Source organism: Leptosomus discolor, chromosome 24, assembly GCF_034619465.1.
Source record: "Leptosomus discolor isolate bLepDis1 chromosome 24, bLepDis1.hap2, whole genome shotgun sequence".
NCBI classification, from domain to species: Eukaryota; Metazoa; Chordata; class Aves; order Leptosomiformes; family Leptosomidae; genus Leptosomus; species Leptosomus discolor.
Window position 1 is genome coordinate 8,914,673 of NC_141414.1, and position 9,694 is coordinate 8,924,366.

Genomic DNA, 9,694 nt, shown 5'->3' on the forward strand with positions numbered 1-9,694 from the left:
TAGCTGTCCACAGAGCAAAGGAGGGGGGCATGCAGTGACCCTTTCCCAGGAACCTGCCTCTCACCGGCTAGAATGTATCCCTCAACCTGCTTTTTCTCCTCTCCCTGGAGATGAACAGCTACGATTGAAGAAAGACTGTGATTGGCAAGGCTCTGCACACTCCATTTTAGTTCTACAGCCCCTAGACAAGCCTGTTTTTTAAGCAATAGCTGACTGTTCCAATAAATTCCAAACCTGTTAACCAGTTTCTACAAAATGTTCAGCTTTCAAAGCTGCTTAAAATTCCTTTGGGAGTCATGCATTGAGGACAGGAACAGCATACGGAATAACCATCCTCTCAGACACCAAGGAGCCCGCATAGTACCTTTTATCCATCTCCAGCCCAGGAGGATTCAAGCAGAGAAGAGACTGCTTTTTCTTAGCTGCTAGAACTTAGAAGTCATGACACATATCCATAGGAATAACACGTTAGGGAAGAATTCCCTCTACATTCTTTCTCCTGTTCCATGCAGGAATCATCAACCCATCTTGGTATTTACAGCAAGGAAGAGCTGATTTAGCAGTTAACAGGCCCTGGTGCAGCCAACAAGTGTCTACCAACAAACAGGCCTGTACTCACAGAAGCCAGGTCATCAGCCTTCTTTCACAGCAAAAACATCAACATGTAACACCAACACATCAAAATAAAAATAGTTTAATTAAAATAGAGATTAAAATGCTATTTATAGGAAGCAAGAAGGCTCACACGGTCTACTAAACAATGAAGCAGTGGAGCAGGATGTCCCGGGAATGTATATAGATATTCCAAGACATCCTGTACAGACAGAGGTTAAAGCTGGAGCTGAGAGAAGCCTGGAGGCAGTAAAAGCACACAGGCGAGGCAAAGGAGGGGAGGTGGGTGGAGTGCTAAGACAGACTAAACAGTGGGAAAGATCTCTTGACTGATCGATAGAAATACCAGAACTGTGGCTGAAGCAGGATGAGAGGAGGACCAATAAGAGTCTTTTGAAAAGAGCTAAGGTTACTTTGCCACCACTGCTGCCCTGCTCCTGCTTGAAACCAATGGTTGAATGGGATGCTTAGTGGGGTGTGGGGGGCATGTGATTAGAAGGAATGTAGGCTGGGAGCGGAGACTGAGACTGGGCGTCCCTTAAGGACTGCTGTAGTTATAGTAACTCCGTAAAACCTGGTCCCGGTCATTGGGGAACAAAGCCCAGAGGCAGCACATGTGCTGCAGCCACCATGGGTAGAAAACCTCCTGCACCCGTGTGGCTCCTCCCTGGATGATGGTGAGTGCAGCTTCAGAAGCAGGAGAAGCAGTTATGTGCACTTTGCCCCTGGAAGGAAACAGTCAGATGATCACTCAAAGCCAGTCAATCCTTGGTGTGGCTTTTAACTGTGCAGACTGACTACCACAGGGTTCTGCATGCTCATGTTCCACGTGAGTTAGACCTGCACAACTCCCATGATGTACCCAGCAGCTCTTCCCATTAGTTTTCTTGCACATCCAAACACATCTTTTAAACACAGTTATGGTGCTTTTTTTTTTTTTTTTTTTTTGCATGCTTTCAAGAAGAGATGTGTTCCTGCAGACACACTCCCTCCCAGACTCCTACATCCTCCTCCAAATACACACCTGGTATTCTCTAATGCCGTATCAGTATCGATCAAGCCCAGGATGCACAGTGTGATCGAGACGTTTCTCTTCCGCATGATGAGCTCATGGCGCAGTGAGCTGAAGAATCCATCCAATGCAAACTTGGTGGCAGAATAAGAAGTGGTGAAGGGAGTGGGTATTTTCCCTGGAAAGGAAAAGGAGAGAATGGAAAAACACCAGGAAAGTGGCTGTAAGGAGGATGGTGCCACAGAGAGGGAATCTGGGCAAAGACAGAGGCTTTGCCATTCTGCATCAACCCATGTTCTGTTCAAGTGAGTTTCTATTTCTAGTCACACACAAGCACTTAGAAAATTATACCACTCTGTGCTAGCATATCCCAGCATAAGAACCACCATATATGTTGATAAGAGGAGGAAATTTCTCTTAATTTACACAGTAACCAGGTCACACGCTGCGCTAAAAAGCCCAGCGTGATGGTCTACCTGAAGCCTTCTCCTCCCTCATCACATGCAAACCCTTGGACTGGACCAAATGCTGGTCCATCTGGCCATGACATTTCTCTGACACTAAGGCACATTACATCACAAAGCAGGGATGAGCTGTAGTCTGTACTTGTGTATGGTGATGCAGCTCCCTTGCGCGCACACTGAAGACTTTCTCCTGCCTTTCCATCCCATACAGTAGGTGCAGCTACTCAGCAGCCTGATATTCAGGCTGGCCAAAGCCAGAAGACCTTAGTGTGGCAGGATGGTCTTAAATGCTGCATCAGAAGTGCATGATAGATGAGCCTGGTTGTGAGGGACCAGAACCAAACAAGCAGATCTGGTCACATAGTGAGTGAAGAGCAAAGTTCCAAGGGAATGCAAAATGGTGCAACACAGAGAAGGTCTTCCAGAAAATAAGGCGGCCAGACACCCACCATCGTGCTTGCTACTATAAAATGCACAGCTTGAAAATGTGTTGAGGGGTTAAAGGACACAGAGAAACACGATGTGCTGAGAACCACTGTTTGCACAAGGCCAGCATTTATGCCAGTTAAAGACACTAACCTGTGAGGGAAGAAACAACCACCAGAGAGCCTTTACTATTCTCCAGGGTGGGAAGAGCTGCTGTTGCAAGTGCCACATAACTGAAGAAATTCACCTGGAATGATAAAAGTAGTCATGGAAGAAGCAAGAGGGTTTGAAGGGAAGGTCAGCATGAGCCAGAAAGCCAATACAGCGGTCAGAAATGGAAAGGAGCATGGCTTGGATTTGTTTTTTCAACCATCAGGTGAAAAGAATCATCTCTGTGAAGACAGGGACAAACATTTCATCCACAAGTCTTTCAGATTCCAGAAAAAGCAATGGAGAAGAGTCAGCGCAAAGGTTATTCCTGGGCTTTAACATACAGATTTCTTGACAAGAAACAATTATCTGTCCCTGATTTCTCTATATGCCATTCTTTACTCTGCAATCTCTATCCAGCAACACGGACACCAGTAGTGTCTCAATTTGGTCCCCTTTTAAGTTTTTCTTGACTGAGCTCAGACTACAACAAAGCATAACATCTAGCATCTCTTCCGAGCTTGACTGCTCTCCAACTTGTAAGAAATTTCTTACCTGTGACCCCCTCCCAAGTTCCCTACTCTCTGCTCCTTCCAACATGAAATAGACCCACCTGACCTGAGAAGACCAAATCAAGGAAACAGCTCTTCATCTCCATGGTCCCAAAACCTGGTACCAAGGTGATTCTGTAGGAAATCTCTGAATCTGTGAGCAGAGACTCAAATGGCAAACACTTTCAAACAACCTTATTGTGTTCTGCAATGATGTGCACTTGCTACAGGTTAATAGGAAGTGCTTCTCACCTTCCTAAACTAGACATACATTGCACAACTGCCTGTAACTACCCATCAATCCCTAACAGTCCTAGGTGAATGGGAAATAAGAAGTACAGAAAGAAGGACAGAAGTGAAGTTCTTTCCAGACATTCCTCTGCACACATATACAACAACTGAGCAAATCACCTGTCTAGTAACAAAGCCTCCAAACCATTTGACTTGAAACATAAGTGAAAGAAAAGGTTTGTTCTCAACCATTGCCATAGACTTGAATTTGCCTTTAAGCTTCCTAAAGCTGTCCCAGGAGAAGCCAGATTCACCCAATTCCAGGTGAGCTCTTTCTGCTGAGAAACCTCACCTGCATGAGCCAGCGGGTGTATTCCATATCTCCAGCCCACATCTGGAAACGGGTCATGCCAATGTGGTTCAACACCAAATAATCCAGTCCCCCTGTGGACAGAAGTCAAAAAAAAGCAGTCAAAGGGGCCATCCCCTAACCAGTAACCAAGGAACTCTCAGAAATGCCAGCAGGAGGGATGAACCAACCAGCTGCACCCTCAGAAGGCTAGAAAGTGCTTTAACATGAAGATAAATTAAATATGTCCACCTGGGAAAAGGTTATCAGGTCTAGTCAACATGAATTCACCAAGGGAAAATCATGCTTGACCAACTTGATAGCCTTCTATGACAGCATGACTGACTGGGTAGATGAGGGGAGAGCAGTGGATGTTGTCTACCTCGACTTCAGCAAGGCTTCTGACACTGTCTCCCATCACATCCTCATAGGGAAGCTTAGAAAGTGTGGGTTAGATGAGTGGACAGTGAGGTGGATTGACAACTGGCTGAACGACGGAGCTCAGAGGGTTGTGATAAGTGGCGCAGAGTCCAACTGGAGGCCTGTGACTAGCGGTGTTCCCCAGGGGTCAGTAATGGGTCCGGCCTTGTTTAACATATTCATCAATGACCTGGATGAAGGGAGAGAGTGCACCCTCAGCAAGTCTGCTAATGACACAAAACTGGGAGGAGGGGCTAACACGCCAGAAGGCTGTGCTGCCATTCAGTGAGATATGGACGGGCTAGAGAGCTGGGTGGACAGGAACCTAACGAAGTTCAACAAAGGCAAGTGTAGGGTCCTGCACCTAGGGAGGAATAACCCCATGCACCAGTACAGGTAAGGGGTTGACCTGCTGGAAAGCAGCTCTGTGGAGAAGGACCTGGGAGTTCTGGTAGACACCTAGTCAACCATAAGCCAGCAATGTGCCCTTGTGGCCAAGGTGGCCAATGGTATCCTGGGGTGCATTAAGAAGTGTGGCCAGCACGTCAAGGGAGGTTCTCCTCCCCTTCTGCTCTGCCCTGGTGAGGCCACCTCTGAAGTGCTGTGTCCAGTTCTCGGCCCCCCAGTTCAAGAGGGACAGGGAACTATGGGAGAGAGTCCAGCAGAGGGCTGCTAAAATGAGGGGGCTGGAGCATCTCTCCTACGAGGAAAGGCTGAGACACCTGGGTCTGTTCAGCTGAGAGAAGACTGAGAGGGGATCTTAACGATACTTATAAATACCTAAAGGGCGGTGTCAAGAGGATGGGGCCAGACTCTTTTCAGTGGTGCCCAACGACAGGACAAGAGGCAACAGGCACAAACTGGAGCACAGGAAGTTCCACCTGAACATGAGGAAAAACTTCTTTACTCTGTGGGTGGCAGAGCACTGGAACAGGCTGCCCAGGGAGCTTGTGGAGTCTCCTTCTCTGGAGATATTCAAAACCTGCCTGGACATGATCCCAGGCAACCTGCTCTAGGTGAACCTGCTTTAGCAGGGGGTTGGACTGGATGATCTCCAGAGGTCCCTTCCAGCCCCGACCATTCTGTGATTCTGGGGGGACAGCTTTGCCAGCTCCTTAAGGGTAGCATCGGAAGGAAAGCTGTTCTTTGACAGCAGGTCTCCGAAACGATGTTTCATGGTAATGCAGACTTGGAACTTATTTCTGGTGGTACACTCTATTTTTAAAGTTATAAATATACAAATTTGTAACAGAAAAAATATGATTGGTATGGGAATGTATCAGCAGAAACAGCAGGTTTAAAATAAAGGTATGAATTGATGGCTGCTGGACTAGCAGGTCATCCAGATCACAGCACACTTGCGCACAGTTTCTTAAGACACCGACATAAGGAAAAACAAGAGCACAACGAAGTAATTAAGACACTCAAATAATGGACAAAAAGGATAGTGAGTGTAATAGAAAATGCTGCCTAATGACAGCCTGACCCAAATGAGACAAGATGGAGAGACAAAAGATTATAACCACTCAACTCCTACAGGGCACAAAAGAAGATCAAAAAGCCGCACATGGTCACCAACCAAGAACCCAGAAGACACAATGATGACTCAACAGTGGGCATCCCTTGTCCTTTGTATCACCACAAGTAAGCTTGGCCAAGGTGCTTGGTCATACACATCTTGTTGCTTGCAAGTGCTGAAGATCTGAGTGAGTGCGAATGCATGAGAGTGGGAGTACTGTGAGTCAGTTCTGGTTAAAATAAGACCACCTTCCCCTTCTATACAGTCTTCGACTGAGCTTTGCTACAGGGGCAGGTCACTGCTTTCAGACTCCCCAGTTTCTGGCTCTCAACACAAGGCACTGTGATCAGGGCTGGGTGTGTGCAGCTGGTACCTGCTCACACATGGCAAACGCATGTACATGTGGTGCTCTGTGACAGATGAGGTACTGCAGCTGTTGCTATGGGGTTTGGTTTTAGTGAAGTATTGCGAGCAAGTACTTTCTGCATACTTTTCTCCTTTAGAAAACAACATGCCCCCCCCGCCATGAAGAGCAGCTAAAAAGATGGCCACATCCAGACATGTATTTACAAACCCCACACTCTCCCGTCCTAAACATCCCCCCCCAGTGATGAACATGGGGAAATAGAAGCAGTAAGCTCCTACTGGAACGAGAACCGTCCATATACCTGAAAGCCAAAGAGGTGCCTAAGATGCTTACCCAGGTTTTGGACAGCAAACTGTACCACCTTTTCAGGCTCTGAAGGGACAGACATATCTGCAGGGATATAAAATACTTTCTTTGCTCCCAGCGTCAGGCATTTCTCCACCACCTTGAAAAAGAACACATCCCCAAAGATTAAACAATAAGGAGTAGGGGGAAAAGAATAGAAAAAAGGGCACTGTAAGGCACTGTTTTTCCCCATACTACTGTCAGCAACAGTCAATTCTGGACAGAGACACACTTTAATTTTAAATCTACCACTATTCAGCCCATGGAGAGCTCATTTTGTATCCAGACTTCATTTAATTGGACAGTTAAATAGAAGTAACTCTTCGCAGGATGTAGATTCAATCTACCTTGGAAAAGGATCAAGATTCACCTGAAGAAGACACGTCTTCTTCAGGAGAACTTATCTGGAATAAGGGTTATGTTTTACATCAAGTTCTTTTTGTTCCAAAATACCTGGTAAGGCTCCAGCAGTATTTATTTTTCATAGCTCCTTTGCTATGTTTAGTATGTGAAGGTGCCCAATAATGATGCGCAGTTTAGCTATTTGCTGAAATAATGCCTTCCGTGCATTAGGAACTATTCTTACGCTCACTGTCCCCAACTCTCTCCTTTTGCACCATTTCATAGTGAAGAACTTTACTTGCAAGTCACCTATCCCCACAGTTTAAGAGATACCTTCTCTAAATATTGCTCCATTTTATAAACTACAGATAAAGAAGTCTCATCTATTCAAGCTGGTCAAAAATTATTTAACCTACAAAAAAGCTGCCTTTAACAAAATAGCTACAAATAGAACTGTTTGCACTCTGAAAAGCTGCACAATATCACACAGGAATTGTAGTTTATAGAATCATAGAATACCTCAAATTGGAAGGGACTCATAAGGATCATCAAGTCCAACTCCCGGCTCCTCACAGGACTACCCAAAACTAAACCATATGACTAAAAGCATCATCCACACACTCCTTGAACTCTGACAGGCTTGGTGCCGTGACCAATTCTCCCTGGGGAGCCTGTTCCAGTGACTGACCACCCTCTCTGAAGAATGTTTTCCTAATGTCCAATCTGAACTTCTCCTGACACAGCTTCATACTACTTCCTCGTGTAAATGTTCAGGCAGTAAGAACTTCAGGCAGTGTATATTCATCTTCCCGTATAGGCCAAGCTTCCTTCTGGGTTACACCTCCCCAGTATGTAGCGCTCCTGCCTTCTGGTAAGAAAAACCAGGCATACTGCAGCAGGCACTAGTGTACGGCAACACAAAGTAGCCCATCGAGGAGATCAGTTAGAGAAAAACGGTACATGATACTGCCAGCAAATCAGGCTCAACACACATCACTGGCATGTTCCATCTATGTAAGCGGAAAGAATTCTTAAAGTAACTAAGCTGGTTTTGCTCAACGACAGTTCTGAACAAAAATTTATCACACTTGACAACTAATTTGTTGTTGTTGTTGCTTTTTTGGTAAAATTCCAAATCTCTTACGTCTTCCCTCACACAAGGTAGTTCTTACCTTCTGCAGCACAGCTTCCCTCCTAGCAGTCAAAACAATTTCAGCACCAAATTTGGCATAATGATATGCCATCTGCTCTCCAATCCCAGCACTGGCTCCAGTCAGGAGAACGCGGGCACCAGACAAGGTCTCTTGTTTATAGGAAAGAGAATAAAAGATACAGAAGTAAGCAAAGGAAGTAGCAGAGGAACTGCCCTTAACTACTGGCAGAGCTCTAAAGTAGAAAGGTTTGTGTAAGTGCTCAAAAGTCTTGATGCTTCTCCAAAACTAGAAGAGACAGGACTGACCTGAAGAAGCCATGAGATTAACAATACCTTCCAATTCTTGCTAGACTGAAATAGTAAAAAAAATCACCCAATCTTTGAAGAATGAGATGGTTTTCCCTTCTGACAGGTGCCTACAACAAAAAGGTTAGTCATCAGCCACCTCATGTCAAGTAGACAGCCATATTGATCTGTTTTGGCCACAGGAAAGCTTGGCTAGCTCAACAAGCTCCAGCACATGGCAGTCAGCTCGGCCTAGCTCTGCTAACATGTGACAGCCAGTTCTCTCCTCCAGCCTGACAACCCCCAGGTTCATACTTCAGTCATGGAGCAGGAGGCTCAGTCTGACTCACTTCACTCAGGCATCAGCTGGCATGCTAGAAACCAAACAGCCAAGCCTTGCTTCACCATTCCCACCCTTCCTCCCCAGCTCAGCATTCTTCCATGGAGCTGGATAATGGATAAAAGTGTGCAGTTGGATGGCTCAGTTGCCATGGAACAACACCCAGGCCCAATTGCCCAAGAGATGCATTGTTTTCTTCCTACGTGTTTGTGGTGGACATTATGCCTAGGCTATCACTGCCAGGGATAATGCTATGATTATGCAAGCTAGCTGTGTCACACGCCCTTTACCTGGGTTCCTAGACCAGTATCTTTCAAGGGTGAAGTTGGTTTTCGCATTATAAAAAGCTGTACAACATAAATCAGGCTCTGAGCCTCCTGCGTTTCATTTACTCTTTGCTATCAGTTTGGAGACATGTCAGCCCTCTTGTGCTAGGCACTGCACATCTATAGAGATGGTTCTTGACCCCAAGGAGTTTGCAATCAAAACAAAAAAAGAGAAAGGCAGTGGCAAAGTACATGTAATTTTTTGCCCACATAGACAGCAGGATCACTTGTAAATGCTGTTAGACCATGTTGTCTTTCTCTTTGCTTCAAGCTTCTCTTTATTTCTGGGAAATGAAAGCATTGCTTTGGGGCCACCAACTCTGGTAAGAGTATGGGCAGGAATGAGATCACCAGTCTGAGTTTGGAAATCCATCCTCTTCTCTTACCAGACTTATATTCCAGTTTGGCATGACCCCCTGCTGAGCCTACCTGGGTTAAAAGGTTCTTTCCAGAAGAAAGCTAAGAGCCCAGCTATGATCCCTGTAGCACAAAGCACTTTTCCGATCGGCTTCATATCCCTCCAAGTTGTGAAGAATGAAGTCTTGAAGCTGAGCACTCCAGCCAAAATACTGTAATTTCCTTCCTCTGATGCTGGAAGCCAACCTGCAAGAGGCATATCCTGCACGTAAGAGGGGCACTGTGTAGAACTGAGACTCCACCTGAGAATTCTCTCCACTAGGAGCCCAAGTCATCTTCGTCAAGAATGAAAGACAAAGACGAGACGACATGGACAATCAACACTTTGATAAGAAGCTGCAAATGGAGGGGAACACCTCAGTCCTGTGAATGGTTTGCATCTGCC

At 45.8% G+C, this 9,694-nt stretch overlaps 1 protein-coding gene across 1 annotated transcript; it reads right to left on the minus strand.

Annotated features, from left to right (window-relative positions):
• Positions 1-733: 733 nt before the first annotated feature.
• On the minus strand, positions 734-9,426 carry HSD11B1L (hydroxysteroid 11-beta dehydrogenase 1 like). The gene is made up of 7 exons (XM_009956305.2): positions 9,322-9,426; positions 7,961-8,091; positions 6,435-6,546; positions 3,799-3,890; positions 2,668-2,761; positions 1,637-1,802; positions 734-1,337 (listed from the first exon to the last, which is right to left on the minus strand). Exons 1-7 carry the CDS (start codon positions 9,404-9,406, stop codon positions 1,151-1,153), a joined length of 867 nt encoding a protein of 288 aa, XP_009954607.1. The 5' UTR covers positions 9,407-9,426; the 3' UTR covers positions 734-1,150.
• Between the last annotated feature and the right edge of the window lie 268 nt (positions 9,427-9,694).

What these genes read in the sequence shown, in the direction of transcription:
- HSD11B1L (XM_009956305.2), bottom strand. Translation starts at nt 9,406, where the DNA reads ATGAAGCCGATCGGAAAAGTGCTTTGTGCTACAGGGATCATAGCTGGG. An exon ending in GGTTGTTTCTTCCCTCACAG is followed by an intron (nt 1,803 to 2,667) that starts GTTAGTGTCTTT and finishes TTTCCTTTCCAG; the next exon opens with GGAAAATACCCACTCCCTTC. An exon ending in ACGGCATTAGAGAATACCAG is followed by an intron (nt 1,338 to 1,636) that starts GTGTGTATTTGG and finishes GTTTCCTTCCAG; the next exon opens with GGGCAAAGTGCACATAACTG.